Source organism: Mus pahari, chromosome 5, assembly GCF_900095145.1.
Source record: "Mus pahari chromosome 5, PAHARI_EIJ_v1.1, whole genome shotgun sequence".
Lineage (NCBI taxonomy): Eukaryota > Metazoa > Chordata > Mammalia > Rodentia > Muridae > Mus > Mus pahari.
In genome coordinates, this window is record NC_034594.1 from 129,377,718 (window position 1) to 129,396,465 (window position 18,748).

Below are 18,748 nucleotides of genomic sequence, written 5' to 3' on the forward strand. Positions count from 1 at the left end.
GAGAGAGGGGAAGAGAGAGGAGTGGAGAGAGGAGGGGAGAGAGGAGGGGAGGAGAGGAGGGGAGGGAGGAGGGGAGGGAAGAGGGGAGAGAGGAGGGGAGAGAGGAGGACAGCCTCTTCCTCTATGGGAAAATAAGTTCACTGAACATTATACACCTGCACAAAAGTGGCCTTATGTAACCCTGTATAGCAGAGAGAGAGAGAGAGAGAGAGAGAGAGAGAGAGAGAGAGAGAGAGCGCAGGAGTGCTGTTGCAGACAGCAGCCTGTCACTCAGGAGCTCAAGCTGGACCACTTTCTCAAAAAGGATTATTAATGATGATGGTGAGGAGAAATGAAACTCTTCTCTTTTACTTTCAGGAGAGAAGAAACTCATAACCCAATCGGCTGCCCGAGAGGTTTTTTTTTACACTAATAAGAACAGTTCCCTTTCCCCACTTTGTGAGTGGGCTAAGCAGCCTCTCGCCTGACCTTCCTTCATCGATGTAGTCCACGACAATTGTGCTGAGGACGAAGAGGATGAGGAGTGCGATGAACATGTGGTAAATTGTTCTGATGTGGTCCACTTCAAACAGCTCACTGCAAGGGTAGGCCAAGCGGGTCAGGGGTTAGTAATCTATGTTTAATTCTGAAGAACCATGCAGCAAAGGCACTCTTACAGGCAGCTTACAAGACATTTAATCTACTTTTCAAGACATCTCTTTAAAAAAAGAAAAAAAATGCCTTTAGTTCCAGCTGTGAGTTCAAGGCCATCCTGCTCTGCAGAGCAAGTTGCAGGACAGCCAAGGCTATCAGAGAAACCCTGTCTCGAAACCAAACCAAACCAAACAAACAAAACATAAAAGCCCAAAAGAGTACAACATAAAGTCTGCAGTATACAGAAATTAAAGGATACAGTCAAGGTGAAAAATAATGGATCCTTAAAGTTTTTCTTTCCAAATTAGGAGAGTGACTCACAGAAGCAGCACTGGCTGCCTTAGGGACAATCTGCATCTCGGAACCCATCCAAGGCGCTCAACTGTGTGTGCAAAGGCTAGTCTCCGACAAGGGCTAACTCCAAACCCGAGTTTTACTAATGAGTTTCTGTTTGTTTGTTGAGGACAGTAAGCAGCTACCTCCCACCAACCACTCCCAAGCACCTTTCCCTTCCAGCTGGCGGACAGCACCTCAGCCTGGGCTTGCCTTTGAACAGAAACAACCTTCTGTATCCAACTCTAACAAGGGTTGTAGCCTTGACCTTGGGAAGTGTGTGCCGCTTCTAAACAACTTTGAAGGACCTAAAATATTCTTAAGCCTCTATTCAAAGGCTCATCAAAACCTAATAAAAACCTAGCCAAGCTATTTCCTTGGTCACATTTCTTTCTTTCCTTCCTTCTTTCTTTCTTTCCTTTTAAAGTTCAAGTATATTTTAGTTGATAATTTTTCTCTTCTCCTTTGCTTTCTTCCTCCCTCTTTCCCTCCCTCCTCCCCTCCCTCCCTTCTCATTAATGAGGACTGAACTCAGGCAGGTCTAGGAACACACTCTAACACTGAGCTATAGCCCCTTTCATTTTGTGAAGTTTTCAACAATGCAATTCTTATGTTTTATATAAGAAGCCTGTATTTTTCTCCAGATGTAAATTTTTGAAGATCCCTCCCTTGAAACTATAACACAACCCAGTCAACACAAACAGAAATTAAAAGGTTTTGCCTTCTCGTCAGGAAGTACATACCAATTTTCCCTATACAGTAAATTTTCATAAACAAGGTTCATTTTTAAACAAAGGTACATTATGGCACATGATGCAATTTTCATCAACCCAATATTCTGATGGGGTAAATTCCAGCAATATCCCAATGATCACAACGGCAAAGAAGACACAGCCATATCCACCCAAAGTGCACCTTTGGTTTTTGGTTCATAAATTAAGTCAGCACAACCCATTCGTAACATGAATATTAAAGAGATTGGGCCAGTGGTTCTCAACCTGTGGGTCCCAACCCCTTTAGTGGGGTCACCTAAGACCATTGGAATACACAGATACTTACATAATGATTCACAAAAGTAGCAATGAGAATAATTCTATGGCTGCGAGTCACCACAACATGAGGGACTGTATTAAAGGGTCGCAGCATCAGGAAGGTGGAGAGCAACCGGATTAGACAGGCAGGGAGGGGTTAAAAGTATCAAGAAAACTATCAAGAGTCTTGATCTTATTGAAGAAAATGAGGTGGGAAAACACACATACACATTTAGAAGGCAGCAATTCCAAAACTCTCTCCAAGTGGAGTATTTCTACTCTACCCTCAGGATAAACAACTCTTTGTAGCACAATTTCAAAGAATTTGCCAAAGGACAGGTTGCTGTTTTTCTGTCTGTCTTTTCCAGAGAAGCCAGATAGAGAAGCAGATGAGCAAGAAGGAGCACAAAAGCATCACCAAAGTCCATGATTTATATGGACTTAGGATAGATAGAAAGATGGACAGATGGATGGATGGACGGACGGACAGAGCAGAAACTCTATACATCAGGACAGCTTTTTTTCTTCCCACATTCACTTGATAATTAACAAAAGCAATTATCACTCACTCTAAAAGAGACTGCCTTGAAATAAAAATCTTCCCTTGTTCTGGAGGTGCTCTCAGATCTCTGGAAAAGAAAAAAAAATTACAACAAAACACAGGTAGGGGAAGTATAATAAGAAACTTGCTCCCACGAGCGAGGGAAATGGTGCTGCTCACTAACATTTACTGGGCTCCTTCCCCTTTTACTCGGGTCTTACACACGTTCTACCACCACTCATGACAGTGAACTGAAGTGGGTGAGTGAAACATATTTAGGAAGGATCTATTTCCTATACCTAACTGAAGCCCTAGACTTTCTATATCCAGTCCCCATGGAAAGGCAGCCCCTATATGACCCATCTTAAGAGCCTCTGAGGGATATAAGGTCCCCACCACGCTGTACACTGCTGAGGGATGCAGGGTCCCTCCCACGCTGTATACTGCTATTGATGCATCCTCCACACTGTCCTGATGTTTGTCTACTTTTTGCATTTTATTCAGTTTATTATTCAGTGGCAGGTGGCACATGCACGTGTAGAGGTCAGAGAATAATTTGCAGGAGTTAACTCTTTCCTTCCTCCATGTTAAACCAAGGACTGAACTCTGGCTTGGCAGCCAGCATCTTCTGCCTGGACATTTGTGGAGCTCTTTCCTGTGGCAAAGAACTTACATCAACTCCTAGCAGCCTCCTGATCATGTCAGTTGCTTTGGGGTAATAAAAACTCACATTTTAGCACCCTATATGCCATCTTACTTTGGGCACTGCTGTTGCTTCTCAAAACCCTTCTCCAGGAGACACTGGCAGAGAGCCCAGAACAGTAAATTAGCACATATTAGCCATTGATACCTTCCCTCTTATTTTTGGTAACTGAGCAAATGGAAAAACACATCCTAACTACAGGGCACTTTATTACAAGTACAAACCGAATAAACTGTAACAGACATGGAATGACGTGGTTAAAAGCAAGGACTCTGGATCTAGACTCTGGGTTAAATCCCCCACTGTGGGATCTTAGGTTGTTGCAGCCCCACTGTGGGGTCTTAGATCGTTGCAGATAGCTATAGTATCAGCCACACAATGAGGGGCTTGGCTAAGGAGGTTTCGTATACATGTTACAAACATCATACTGGGCCAGTGCGATGGCTTAGCAGGTAAAGGTACTTGTCACCAAACTGGACATCCTTAGTTCAATATGAGACCCACATGGCGGAAGGAGAGAACTGATAATCACAAACTCTCCACCGACCTCTGCATGTACACTGTGGGCTGTATGCTTGCATACATACATACATAGATGCATTCATACATACATACTTACATACATCCATACATACATGCATACATTCATACATACATACATATGACTTCATACATAATAAATAAATGTAAAAAAATTAAGGCTATGATAATAAATGAACAGAACTCCATATTAAGAAAAAAAATCTTTAATCCTAATACTTGGGAAGCAGAAGCAGGCTCCGTGAGTTTGAGGCCAGTCTGGCCTAAATAGAGAGTTCAAGGCTAGCCAAAGCTATATAGTAAGAATCTAACTCAGAAAATAAAGTAAATGAAGTCAAGTGGCAAGACCTGTGACAGGGTATCCACTGCACTCCACGTCTGACCACCAAGCTGTGTGGGAGTAAGTGTCTACACTGAGAGACAAAGCGCTCACATACTCACTTGGCTCTGTGGTTGTTTTTTAATTCTTCAAGAATGGAGAAGGTTGTGAGTGCACACCCACCATTGTCCAGAGATGCAGACTTTTCAATGAGGTTGGTCACAAAGTCATCAAAGTGACACCCAACTTCCTTCATAAACAGTGGCTTCAGCTCCTTGAGGTTTAAAACAGATAAAGGAAAACATCAGCACATGCTTGCGGGTTGTTAACGCTGCTCTGAAGGGATGAAGGATTCCTTAAACAGAGCCGCTTCAAGAGGAAGCCACACTAGACAGTGAGTTCACAGACAGGCGTGGTTACTGAAAACAAAGTAATAATGCATATCCCATTAAAATGAATGCCCTCCCCCTTCCTCACCCTTTTCTCCCCTAGATAGGATCTCATGTAGCCCAGGCTGGCCTCAAAGCTGCTACGCAGACAACAAGCTAACCTTGATCAAAAATTAGTGCATCATATCTATATTATATAATTACCACCTTTTTCCCCCTAAAGATATTCTTTTGTCCACAAGCTCCCACAATTTATATTCTAAACAGCTTTTTTAAATGATTTGTCTTATTCTATGTGTTTTGCCTGCATATATATCTGTGCACCATGTGCACACCTAGTGTCTGTGGAGGTCAGAAGAGGGCTCCAGATCCACTGATTACAGATGGCTGTGAGCTACCACGTGGGTGCTGGGAACCAAGTCCCAGTCCTCCTCGAGAGCAACAGTGCTCTTAACTACTGAGACATTTTTTCAGCCCCCACAATTTACATTTTAAACCATGTTATTCTGTATCATATATATGTTCATGTAATATTTATTCTTGTATTCCATAACTATGTACTTAACTAATCATAAAACATGAATATATATGTGTGTACATAGCTGTACATCTAAATATTGACACACATAATTGTAAAATGTTTAAGAGTGCGTGTACATTTATATTTATATATAAATCCATCTTATAAAAAATACATATGTAGTGTCATGTGAAGTGGTGCATACAGGTAATCCAAACACTCAGGAAACAAAAGCAGGAAGATCCTCTGACTCAAAAACACCCACCATAAATAAAACGTTTATATAGGGCTGGTGAGATGGCTCAGTGGGTAAGAGCACCCGACTGCTCTTCCGAAGGTCCGGAGTTCAAATCCCAGCAACCACATGGTGGCTCACAACCATCCATAACAAGATCTGATGCCCTTTTCTGGAGTGTCTGAAGACAGCTACAGTGTACTTACATATAATAAATAAATAAATCTTTTAAAAAAAATGTTTATATAATTGTTATTGGTTTGATAAATGAAACGTTTACACAATTGTTATTGGTTTGATAAATAAAACGTTCACACAATTGTTATTGGTTTGATAAATAAAACGTTTACACAATTGTTATTGGTTTGGGCCTTCAGCTGTTCTTGACTTTTTTTTTTTTAAGATTTATTTATTTATAATTTATAGTGTTCTGCCTGCATGTACACCTGCCAGAAGAGGGCAGCAGATCTTATTACAGATGGTTATGAGCTACTATATGGTTGCTGGGAATTGAACTCAGGACCTTTGGAAGAGCAGTCAGTCAGTGCTCTTAACCGCTGAGCCATCTCTCCACCCTGATCTTAACATTTTAAGACAAATACTTTCAGCCTTTGAATATATTTATATATTATGAATGCTTTTTCAGGTTATAATATGCTATGAGTTTAAGACTACACAAGCAAGCGACAGAAGAGCATAGGCTGTTCTAGTGAGAGACCTTGTCTTAAAATAAAAATAAAAGAATAAATGGGGAAAAGTAAATAAAATAAAACCTAGAGATGACTGTGCACATAACTGCATGAAAGGCAGTGAGAGTGTGATAGCATGCTCTCCGTGACACAGTGACACAGACGGAGATGTTAAGACTCTGCCTCCCAAGCGCTGGGATGAAGTCTGTGCTAACCACACGAGGCCCCAAAATAAAGCGTTTTGAAGAGTAAATGCTTTGCCCTGTGGAAGGAGAATTTGGAGAGAGAAGGGGCAAGATCCTTTAATCCCATCCAGGGCTAGGACAGATTCTGGGCAGTGTGAGAGACTACAGAGGCAGTACATAATGACAACCCCAGGACCCTGTGCTTGTGAGAGTTTGCAGTGTGGCAATGCCCTTGGCACGTTCCAGAAACAACAGGTATGGAGTTCTTCACTGTTGAAACAGACAAGTGCTAAGAGCTGAAGTCAGGAATGGGAAGAAAGGTTCAGGGGACAAGCCATGCGAGGCCTCAGCTCAGCACTACCTGAGCTTGGCGGCAAGCTTCCATCTTTTACCCAGCATTAAAGGAGAAGCCGGGCTCTTAGACGTGGTAAAGTTTTCCGTGCCAGCTCTCTTGGCCAGCTTTCCTCACACCCTGCCACCAGTGTGACACACCCAGGTATCAAGTTAAAGGGAATAAAAGCATGAGACTCGTTAAAGAAAGCTATACAAACTTCAGTAAGGGCTGCTGCAGTCAGACCTTCTCTCGGTCAGTATCGGCTGAATCATGGCCTTCTTAAGTTACGGGGGAGGGGAGTTAAAAGTGCTCCCAGTGCAGGCCTGACACCAAGTCTGACTCCCCCAGAACCCTAGGTACAAAGAGAGCATTGACTGACCTCCAGATGTGTACCGTGCCACACAAGTGTCACACATACACATCACACACAAGTCACACACACAACACACTAATAATAATAATAATCATAATAACTTTAATTGATGAGTCTTTTATTTTTCTTCTTTCTTCGTTTAAGACGAAGATAAATAAAGAAACCTGCTATGGAGCCCAGGATATCCCCAAATTCAAGGCACTCCTCCCCCTAGCCTCCTGAATACAGATTACAGGCATGTGCTGCCACACGTAGCTACGACACAGCTCTAACCCGTATCCACCAAGTGCCTACCGATGAGTGCAGAACCTTTGTCTAACAATGAGGGAAAAGCACAGTGTCACACGGAAAGCCAGCCCTGAGTCACAAGACAGCAAGGACAACATGAGATGGAACTTAAGGCACCAATGGTGGCAGCCAGTGTGAGGCAGAAGGTCTCAAGTTTCCTGACACCCCAAAGGGCACACAAGACATTTCAACAGGATTAACTCCTGCCTTTTACTCCCCCTGAGCTCAAATTTGTAATCCAAGGCAATCATTAGCTGCAGCACTTCTTATATATAGCATTAGAATTAGGTGCCTAATATGGTCATGCCTTCATGTCTTTCTCTGAGGAATTAAAGACACCAGAAGCTACTGCCAGTGGGACTCAGGAAAACTCCTTTGTGGAGACCACAAAGTTTCTTAAAACTCCTTTCTAAAATCCCCAGAGAGGACACGAGCGACTACTTCCACGTCACCCCTCTGTGAGGGGGAACAGAAAGACACACGTAACGAAGGGGTCTTCTGCCTTCCAAGTTCTCCAGAGACATGGAACTGATGTTATTTAGAATTCAGTATGTGAGCACAGCGAGTCGGAATAAAGCCTGAGAAACCTCAAGTGATATGGCAGCAGAGGGGGCTTCAGGACTGACCTCTCTGTGCATGTTTGTATTAATTTCACTCACCAATGGACCCTACCGGATGGACAGACGCAGAGGGGGAAGAAAGAAGCTGACTAGCAAAGGAAGGTGTTTAGATAATCTAACAAGCATCCCAGCACTTGGGAGACTGAGGCAGGAGGATTGCTGGCCATTCTGTAAGTATCCGGGCATCCTGGGCTACAGAATAAGACCCTGTTTCAAAGCAACAGAGACCAAATGAACAGAAATCCAGGGGGAATGCACTGTGTGCTGGAGCTCCAATGAACACAGTTTTTAAAAAGCAGCTGAATCCAATCACCTGAAAGATCCCAAGAACAGAGAACAGCGAAGACCCTCTGGTTAGGAAAGACCCTCTGGTTAGGAACCTACACAATAAAAGCCCAAGTGCTCAGGGATGGGACAGACGAACGGGTAGGATGGACTGACATTTTAGGCACAGATTTACAAACATGCTCAGATCCACAACTCAGAAAGCAGTTCTTCCAGAAAGGCTTCCAGAAAGAAGCTACAATGGACTGGGTACTGAAAGAAGAAAAGATTCATTTGTAGATGAATAAAATAACTCTTTCAAAGGCTGGGTGGGAAACTTCCAAGTAGACTGGGAGAAAAAGCACAGAGCAAACCAATCAGGCTTTTCAGCACCTCAAAAACCCGTATGACTTCATCCCGATCTCCTGGAAGCTGGCCTTAGGAAGCTTATCCTGACTCAGCATGGCCTCTAATAGCCTGGGAAGTGTTTGTTCTCTGACTCAGTGCCTGGCTCAGCACAGAGAACCCTTCAACCTCACAGTGGTGCAACTAACCGAAACAAGCAACATTAAGGAAGGTGGAGGGCGGGGTCCTGGGTTGAGGACTCTACTGAGCCCCTGGGTCTACCCTGGAAAGTTGCTCCTGGTTCTTTTCCTTTATTACTTACCTCCAATTGCAAAGCTTTTCTCTCTCTTTTTCCTGTTTGCCTTCCCAACTTTCAATGTCTCTGTTGGTTGGTTGCTTTGGTCTTTTGAAACAGAGTTTTACTCTAGCCCAGACTGACCTCAAACTGGAGGTGATCCTCCTGGCTCAGCCTCCTGAATGCTGAGCTAACAGGCACTTGATGCCGTGTCTAACTGAATGCCACCTCTATTTGTATGTGATGCACTCAGAGAAGTCACATAAGTGACTGTGTAGTTCCAAGCAACTGTGGAATCAGCCAGTACTAAAGCTCTCCTAGGCATACTACAGCTGGACTACTTTAATCTTTGCTATAAAGACTATAGAAAGTGGTTATTAAAAACAAGACAAGGCGGGGCAGTAGTGGCACAGGTCTAAACCTAAGCTTTAAAAAAGTCAATTGAAGGCTAGGGCTGGAGCTCACAGACAGATGGTGCTGAGCTGGATCAAGGCCCTGAGTTCCATCCCTAACCTGGAGTTGGGAGGGTTAGTTAAAAGAAGCAGGTAAAGTGGTGTATGCAAAATCCCAGAACTTGTCAGATGTCACACTGGGGAAAACCTGGGTTCATACACCCTCAGACTTCATTACACAATACTGCACTCCACCAAACATTATCTGAAATTACACACACACACACACACACACACACACACACACATATATATATATATATAGTTAACCAATGAGACACCCATACAAAAAAACCACAATGAGAATACTTTAAAATCACTTCAAAATATAGAATATACAAGCACAAAACCTTAAGACATTATGTAAACTAAACACTCAGCAATGTACACGTGTGTGAGTGGACATGTGTGTGTGCACTCTCCCTATACAAATAGATGCAAGCTTTGCACAATCTGTCTATATGGATCCGTGTGTATGACAGAGAAAGGAAAACAAATGGTCAGGAGGAAATGAGCCAGAGTGTTACCTCCTGGTGATGGGCATTTAGTTGATAGCTAGCTATTTCTTTTCTATAATGTTTCTCTTACGGGTTTTCTGCAATGAGCCTACACCACATTTATAATGGGGGATGGGGAAGTATGTAATAAAATATATTCCTCCTGCTCGTAAAACCAATTGGTGTGGCAATATAACATTAAGATAAAATCTTAAATTGCAGATATCTTTTATTAGTAAAAGTGACTTATATAACCAGAAGAGAGTCTGAGTGTCTTCTCTGTTTGTGGTGGCTTTGTTCTCTGTACTGTTTTGAGACAGGGTGTCAAATGCCCAGATGTGAAACTTGATGCCTTCAACAACAACAACAACAACAACAACAACAACAACTCCTCCTACTCCTCCTCCTCTTCCTCCCCCTCCTCCCTCCCCCTCCTCCCCTTCCCTCCACTCACATGTGCTTGGATAATTAATGAGTGTGTGTCACCATGTTTTAAAGTATTCTGTCTAATCCAGATGATGCTGATTTTTGTGTGGAACTAAGATTACAAGGCTTCCTCTCCAGACCTGACACACGCCATGCATGGGGACAGTGACAGAGATCAAGAGTTCACAACCTCAAACTCATCGTGCCTTTAGTCCAGCCTGGGCTACATGAGACCCTGTTTTCCTGGGAGAGGATAGTGAAGGGAAGGGAGAGGATGGAAAGGGAGAGGGAGAGAGAGAGGGAGTGGGGTGGGGGATAAGGAAGCAGAGAGAGAGAGAGAGAGAGAGAGAGAGAGAGAGCATGAATTATACACAGAGCCCAGTGTATCTATTCAATTTCAGAGATATTAAATAGAACATATGGGAAACGTAATCCTCAATCAGGGTCATGCAATTCATTATCCTTTGACTAATTTTGATGTTTTGGCTTCATTAACCATAAAACAGAGTAGAGCAATAGGTGAGATAAGCCTGTAGTCCCAACACTGGGGAGGCTCAGGCAAGAGGACTATCTCAAGTTTTAAGCCAGAATGGGGAGTACTCAAATCATGGATGGGAGGAAATGGAAGCCAGAGGGATGAGCTGGGATTTGAGGATCTGGTGCAATGTTTTGGTTGGTGAAGGAATAAAGTCAAAGCAAGCAGGTAAAAAGAGATACACCACACAGGCATGAAACGGAGGAAAACGTACAATGGAAGGCCAACTTTCCAACGACCTTTTCCACTGCTCCCCAGCAGAGCATAAATAACCATCATAAATAACATCAGTGTGTCTGTCCCCCACCACCGTTCAGACGGCTGCCTGCCCTTAACAGCAGGAAAGATGTCTAATCACCCTAAAGCCTCATCCCACACATGATCCGCGCTGTGGGCTAAGTTCAAGTTCACCTCCTCAACTACTGTTTTCTTTACTTCATTCACTTCTTTCTCATTTCAGATTCCTAATGAGTAAGCGGAGGAATTTTGCATTTACTTACTACTTATGTATTTATTGTCTGTATGGGCACGTAAGTGTCACAGCACATAGGTAGAGGTATGATGACAATTTTAGGGAGTCAATTCCTGAATTCCACCAGCTGGATTTTGGGGTCTGGACTCAGGCTGTTGACTGGGGTGGCAAAAGCCTTTATTCAGTAAGGCATCTCACAGGTCCCAGAAGTTAATAGTTTTATTCATGAATACATGAAACAGATAAATAGAGTACTCTTTTTTTAATAGCTGGGCAGGGTAGCTTAGACTAGTAATTTCAGTACTCCAAGGCTGAGGCAGGGGGATTGTTTTGAGTTCAAGCCCAGTCTGAGCTACACAGCAAGAGCTTGTCCTAAAATAACAAAATCAAGCCTAAGAAGAATAGGTATGGCCCCCCTAGATTCCTGTGTTTGAAGGCTTGGTTCAGGGAGTGGCACTATCAGGAGGTAAGGTCTTGTTGTGGGTGTGGCCTTGTTCGAGGAAGTGTGTCACTGTGGGCATGGGCTTTGTGGTGTCCTATGCTTAAGCTCTGCCCAGTGTGGAATGCAGTCTCCTGGCTGTCTTCAGATCAAGATGTAGAACCCTCAGCAACTTCTCCAGCATCGTGTCTGCCTGCTTGCTGCCATACTCCCTGCCATGATGATGATGGACTGAACCTCTGAAAGGTAAGCCAGTCCCAGTTAAATGTTTGCCTTTATAAGAACCTTGGTCATGGGGTCTCTTCACAGCAATGAAACCCTAAGACAGCTTGGATGTGTGGAGCTTCCCCCAGGTCTGTGCTCTTCCTGACACCCCTCCTCCCCTCCCCTCTACTTCCCTCTCCACATTCTTTCCCCGGTGGATTTGTGAAGTTGTATGAAAATGTTCCTGCCACTTCAGCTTTTTCTTCTCTCTTATAGAAATCTGTTATCATACTTTCTGTAGATACTCAGGGAGAACAGCTTTGCCCATTATTCACTATGGCCCAGCCTATGACGCCAACTTGTCCTGGAGCTGATTAGCAATGTAGCCCAACTTCATTCTTCTTTTATTTACTATTCTGCATGGATGGGTACTTTGCCTGCACATATTTCTGTGCATTGGACACTGGTTTGACAAGGACAGTGGATCCCCTGGAACTAGAGTTACAGAGGCTATGAGTTCCACAGATGTGCTGGGGGTCTAACTTGCATCCTCTGGAAGAGTGGCCAGTGTTCTTACCCACTGAGCCATCACTCTAGGTTCCAACGTCATTCTTAAGTCGATTCACTTAAAATATGGCACCTGGTGACCTTCTTAAAAGATTTATTTTTCGGGAGGCAGAGGCAGGCGGATTTCTGAGTTCAAGGCCAGCCTGGTCTATAAAGTGAGTTCCAGGACAGCCAGGGCTATACAGAGAAACCCTGTCTCGAAAAAACAAAACAAACAAACAAAAAAAAGATTTATTTTTTTAAGCATAAGTGTGTACAGACATGTGTGTGTATGTGCATCGTATGTATGCCGGTGACCATGGAAACCAGAAGAGGGAGTCAGATCCCCTAGAGCTGAAGGAGTTAGAGGGGGTTGCAAGCCACCCAGTGTGAGTCCTGGGAGCCAAACTTAGGCCCTCTGCAAGATCAAGTGTTCTAACCATTGACCAATCTCTCCAGCTCCAAATTTTAGACAAGGTCTTCTATGTAGCCCAGGCTGGCCTTAAAGTCAGAGAAATCCTCCTGTGTCAACCTCTCAACTGCTGGGATTTCATATTACAGGCATATATGTGTTACCTACCTAGGTAATAAGTCGTTAAACAGGCCCTTATATTGGAATAATGATGTACTAGTTAGAAAAAAATCATTGTCTGGACCACAAGATGCCTCAGCAGATAAAGGCAGCTGCTATCACACCTAGCAACCTGTATGCAGGCCCTGGGAGCCACCTGATGGAAGGAGCTGTCCTCCAACCTCCACACTCACGCGCCATGCCTGCACACTCGTGTGAGCGCACAGGTGCACACACACATAAAATAAATAAAATGTCATTTAGCAACTTTTTTGAGTAGCACTTTATAAAACAGTTCCGTAGCCATCACAAATACACTTAGAAGAGTGGAATCTCCACCTGTGGGTTGCATACCATAAGAGTCAGACATCAGATATTGACACTATGATTCATAGCAGTAGCAAAACTATAGTTATGAAGTAGCAAAGAAATTATGTTATGGTTGAAGGTCACCACAACGTGAGGAACTATATTACCCAGCCGCAACATTGGAAAGCTGAGGACCACAGTCTTAGAGTATGATGTGTGGAGAATAATCTATTAATGTTAAGCAAACAGGGTCTTGTACTAATATTTCTAATGATAGCATCATTCAAGGCTCAGGAAAGTACAAGGTTTCAAACAAAATAAAGGGGAATGACATCCTCTGGCCTTGAAAAGTAACTAGAAGACTAAAGCTGGTCACTGGACACTGAGTACAACTTCAATTCTGTCAATGAACTTTGCTAGTGATCTCACTGGAATAGGGAAAAGTTTAACAGACTCAAAATAAAATCGTACATTTTTGGAAAACTTAATGGCCCTGCTAAGTCTATATGGTCCATAGGACAGTCTGTCCACATTTAAAATGGCTTCATAATCGTTTTTTTTTTTTAATTATTTCCTCCTTCCCTGATAGGTAATTAGCTTCTAGATTCAACACATTTAATATGAACAGATGTATTAAGAACCACAGCAGGAGTTTTCACAATGCACTCACACGCACACATGCACACGCACACCTGTGCCAGCTGCTCTCAGGGTTCACCACTGCACAGATTTGCTTGCAAAAGTCAGATGGTGACACTGATGGACAGAACCAGAGAGAAGGGCAATGTGCATCCTTATGTGGGATGACAACAGGATATCTTCTATTCCTGTTCACAGCAACATCTCAACTTATAAGAAAGGCAAATAACTCTCTACTTATAATGGGTAAGTTGAGATGGCAAGCACTTGTAATCCCAGCACTGGAGAGACAGAGATGGGAGGAGCTACAGTTCCAAGCCTGGATTAGACTGGGAGTCTCAAAAAGTTAAAAAATAAATAAAAATAAAATTGCGGCTGGGCCAGTAAGATGGCGCGGTTGGTAAGGTGGGTGCTGGCAAACCTGGCATCCCGAGTTCAATGCCCAGGACTCACATCAGAAAGGAGAGAGCTGACTCTGGTAAGTCACTGTCTGACCTCAACGTGTATGCTCAACACATACACACAATACCAGCAATAAAATAAAGCAAAAAGCAGAGGGTGGGGACTAGGTACTCCAGGTGAGTCCTGGGCTACATGAGAACTTGTCTAAAAAAATAAAATAAAATAAAACCTAACTAAATAAATGAGGAATATTTACAATGTTACTTTACCAAAAAACAAAAAACAACAAACAAAAAACCAAAAAAACAAAAACAAAACAAAAAAAGATACTTGCCTCCGCCTCTGCTGCCAACTGCCTCTTCTTGGCTATCAACTGTTTCATGGTACTGTTACCTACGGGAAATAAGAATAATTGGATGTTTAAAACTGAGCCTTGAGTTGATTATCCTGCAGCAGTGAACCATTAAGCTGGAAGCGAGCAAACATAATGGCAAGTACACACATCTTGGTGCAAACACAACGAGCCCTTCAGAGAGAAGCACGGCAGTCTAAGGCGGGTCCATGTACAGTTATGGGTCCGCTTCTGGCAAGGTGAGAAACTAGGCCCCTGAACAGCTCTTCACTTGAGTCTATGAAGATACCAAACAAAATATTAAGAACGAAAACACTTGCTTTTAAGGCTCATTGCTGGGACTGGAGGGCTTAAGGCTCTGTGGCTGAGTGCACACTGCTCTTGCAAAGGCCCTGAGTTAGTTCCCAACCCTCAAGTCAGGCCACGCACAACTAACTGCCTGTCCCTTTCTCCAGGGCATCCGGCCCCTTATAGTCTCCCAGGGCACCTGCACTCACATGTGCATAAATACATAATTAAACTTTTTTTTAAAAAAATCTTTTTTATAAATTCATTGCAAAGCTGGCCCAAGTCCACAGAATGAAAGATTAAAAAAAAGCTAGAACCCTATGTGACATGTGATAAACACATGGATTCTTGCCAAATGCTAGAGCATGTGGTCCTTTCACTAAACAGGACCCAAGGCCTGGCTCTTTACAGAATGGCAAAACCTAGGGCCTGTTTGGACTTCAGACTCGGAAGTCAAGCAGAATACCACCTTAGAGCTAAGGACCCACATGGCCACGTCCTCAAGTGTCCTAGACAGAAACAGAAGGTAGCAGGAAGGAAAGTCTGTCTCTCCTTCAAAAGACCGGAACAGAGTCCCTTGAAAACATGCAACACTCCATTGGATTTTGCAACCTAAAGTTTTGTTATCTCAAAAACCTCAGAGTGTGTTTAACAGCAAACTCGAGCTGTGTTCCTAGACTGCCAATAGATAAATACAATTCCTCCCAGGAAGGTCACAGAATCAGCCAAGGCCTTCAACAATTCTAATAGACAGAGTTCTGAGCACAAAGGAAAAGCCTGTCCTGGTTACAAACCAAAGAGAAGCAGCAGGGGCGAAACAAAGGGGCTCAGGTCAGAAATATTAGACATTAGTAATGCCATATAGACAATTCATTCATGTACAAACATACATACATTTATGTATATGTATTTGGTATATTTTATATGTTTAATTATATATCTATCTATATAAGTATAGATAGATAGTCTTAATAAAGAAAAAAATGATGGTAAGCATATGCTAAAATGATTTTTCTAGAAAAAAAACAACATAGTATGAAGACTTGTTAAGTTCCTGGGACTTGAATCTTGGTCGAACGTCAACCTTGCATTGCTTTCCAATATTGTATTTAATATGCTTTTCGCCAAAAGTCAGATATTATATACTTATTAGTTTCTTCTAGGTTGCCAACTGCATGGTAAATCAGGGTTGTCCAAGGCTGTACTCACTAACTATATAGCCCAGGCTGGCCTCAAACTCACAGTAATCCTCCTGCCTCAGTCTGGATTACCAACACTCACCAAGTTAAAGTAAAGCTCTGTTTTGTTTTCAAACAGTATCTCACATAGTCCAGGCTGGCCTTGAACTCCTGATCTGCCTGCATACAGCTCACAAATTAGGATTATGAGTGGTAACACCACACCCTGATTAATAAGGGTTTTTTTAAAAGCTACAAAATAGGACTTCTAGGTAAGCTGGCAAACTGCAATCTGCCTCTATGACACAGTACAAAAGTGTCAAAATAAAAACACAGACTCTATTCTAAAAAGGAAGTGTTTCTGAAACCCTTCAAGCATGACAGTCAAATGAGTAGAAACAGGACATGTGGCTCGGGGTTCACCACACCTACTTCTCCAGGAGATAAACCAGGAAGTCTGGTGAGGAGAAGCAGACGGCCTGCCCACAGGCTGGGGCCAGCTCCCACAAGCTTCGAACTACCTCTGGTTTTGCTGAGACTGTGACTTCTCTGTCGGGACTGGTGGCAGCAGCTGAGAAGGGCTGCTCCAACTCAGAGAGCTAGGGTGGGTACCATCTTAAGAGGAAACCTGGGGTTAAAAGTGAACTGGGGCGAAGGGCGGTGATGATGCATCCCTTTGATCCCTGCACCTCGGAAGGCAGAGGCAGGCAGATTTCTGAGTTAAAGTCTGGTCTACAGACTGAGTTCCAGGGCTACACAGAGAGATCCTGCCTTGTAAAACCAAACCAACCAAACAAATCTGTTAAAGAAACAAAACAAAAGGCACCTGGTCTGAGGATGGTAAGATGGCTTAGCTGGTAAAGGTGTCTCCTGCCTAGACTGAAGGCCCGAGTTCAAGTTCCCAGGACCCACATGGCAGGAGGAGAACACCGATTCCCAGAACTTGTCTTCTGACGACACACAGGTGCCACAGCACAGTGATACTGGGGCAATAGGGACATGACAGAAGGTCACCTAGAATCCAAGGCCAACCTGGGCTATAGAGTAAATGCTGTCTCAAAGCAACAAGTGCTGTGAGATAGCTCAACCATCTATCTGTCTTCAGTACCTGGAACCCAAAGTAGACCAAAGTTCCAACTTCCAAAGCTGACCTCTGACCTCCACACATGCTGTGACTGACCTCTGACCTCCACACATGCTGTGACTGACCTCTGACCTCCACACATGCTGTGACTGACCTTTGACCTCCACACATGCTATGGTACATGTGCGCCCACACTCACACATGTACATCATACACCCACAATAAATAATAATAATAAAAGCAAAGGAAAAATAAACCCATTCTGTGTATTAAAAAATAATTTTAAAAACTGAAATGGAAGATATTTGACAGTATAGTTGGTTTAGAGATAATAGCAAAATACAAAAATAAAATCCTGACTTTGAGATGCAACACTTTAAACTGAACAATAGCTTTTTCCAGCAATCCATTTAGCCCTTGTGACCCAACTACCGTGCAGTTTTCCTTTAGCAAGTCCTGTGAGGATGATTGACCTCTTTGCCTACCCTACCCTGTGGCGTCACTCTGTGGGCTCTGAACTGCTAACCCTTTACCTTGAAACTCTCTACCAATCGCTAGAAGGTATAACTACGAAGTGACCGGCCGATTACCCTGCTCTAACCACTACCAACGCTGTCAAGATCTGATCCATACACATAATCAATTACTCCACTGATAACTTGTGAATAATGTATCACACATCAATAAGTTAATCAAAACCCAGTGGGAGAAAAAAAGCAGTTTGTCCCTGTTTTGTTTTCAAAATAAATAAGCTAATTCAAAGGAACATCATACTCATTGCCACGTGGCCAGTACATAATTGAGCCTAACAAAAGCCACATCTTCTGACGTTCTCAGTCACACAGCATTAGGAACACTCAAAAACCTAAGCTTGAAGCAAAAATGCTCTTTCTGGTGGCCATGGAGTGCTGCAAGGTGACAAGTGATTTTATAGGCTTCAGTTCTTGTAAAGAACATTTGTCTGCTTCCAGCAAGTACAGACTTAGCTAATGCTTAGGCAGTGACCAGCAAGGCTGTATGGCCTACTGAAGGCCAAACTGACTTTACAATTCTGATTATTGCTGGAAAGAAGGTTAAGTGGCTAGGAACACTCTGTAGAAGACCCAGGTTCAATTCCTAGCACCTACATGATAACTCAAAACCATCTGTAAAGCCGGGCTGTGGTGGCGCATGCCTTTAATCCCAGCACTTGGGAGGCAGAGGCAGGTGGTTTTCTGAGTTCGAGGCCAGCCTGGTCTACAGAGTGAGTTCCAGGACAGTCGAGGCTACACAGAGAAACCCTGTCTCGAAAGAAAAAAAAAACATCTGTAGATCCAGTGCCCTCTTCTGACCTCTATGGGTACACCCAAGTACACATAGATATACATGCAAGCAAAATACTCATATACAAAAGCATTTTTTTAACCTTCCCATTTTTTTTTCCCTAAAACATACTACTTTCACCCTAGCTTTACTCTGCTTTCCAAAAAGAGATAAAAAAATAAGAGTCATTTGAAAGCTATCTCTGGGGGGCAGGAGGGTGGAAGGTGGGGCTGAAGAGACAGCTCAGGGGTTAAGAGCATTAACACTTCTTCCAGAGGTTCAATTCTGAACAGCTGCATGGAATTCACAACTGTCTGTAACTCAGTTCCAGGGGATCTGGCATCCTAATGCAGGCAAAACACCAATGCACATAAAACAAAAATTATGTGTTTGTGTGTGTGTGTGTGTGTGTGTG

The 18,748-nt window shown here is 43.2% G+C and overlaps 1 protein-coding gene across 1 annotated transcript in view; it reads right to left on the reverse strand.

Annotated features, from left to right (window-relative positions):
• The window catches only part of Soat1 (sterol O-acyltransferase 1), a 43,146-nt gene that overhangs the window by 13,052 nt on the left and 11,346 nt on the right, over positions 1–18,748 (reverse strand). The window contains exons 3-6 of the mRNA XM_021198028.2: positions 14,464–14,522; positions 4,223–4,374; positions 2,567–2,626; positions 469–576 (exon numbers count right to left, since the gene is read on the reverse strand). Of these exons, the coding sequence (XP_021053687.1) occupies positions 469–576; positions 2,567–2,626; positions 4,223–4,374; positions 14,464–14,522 (379 nt within the window). The remainder of the gene's footprint in view (positions 1–468; positions 577–2,566; positions 2,627–4,222; positions 4,375–14,463; positions 14,523–18,748) is intronic.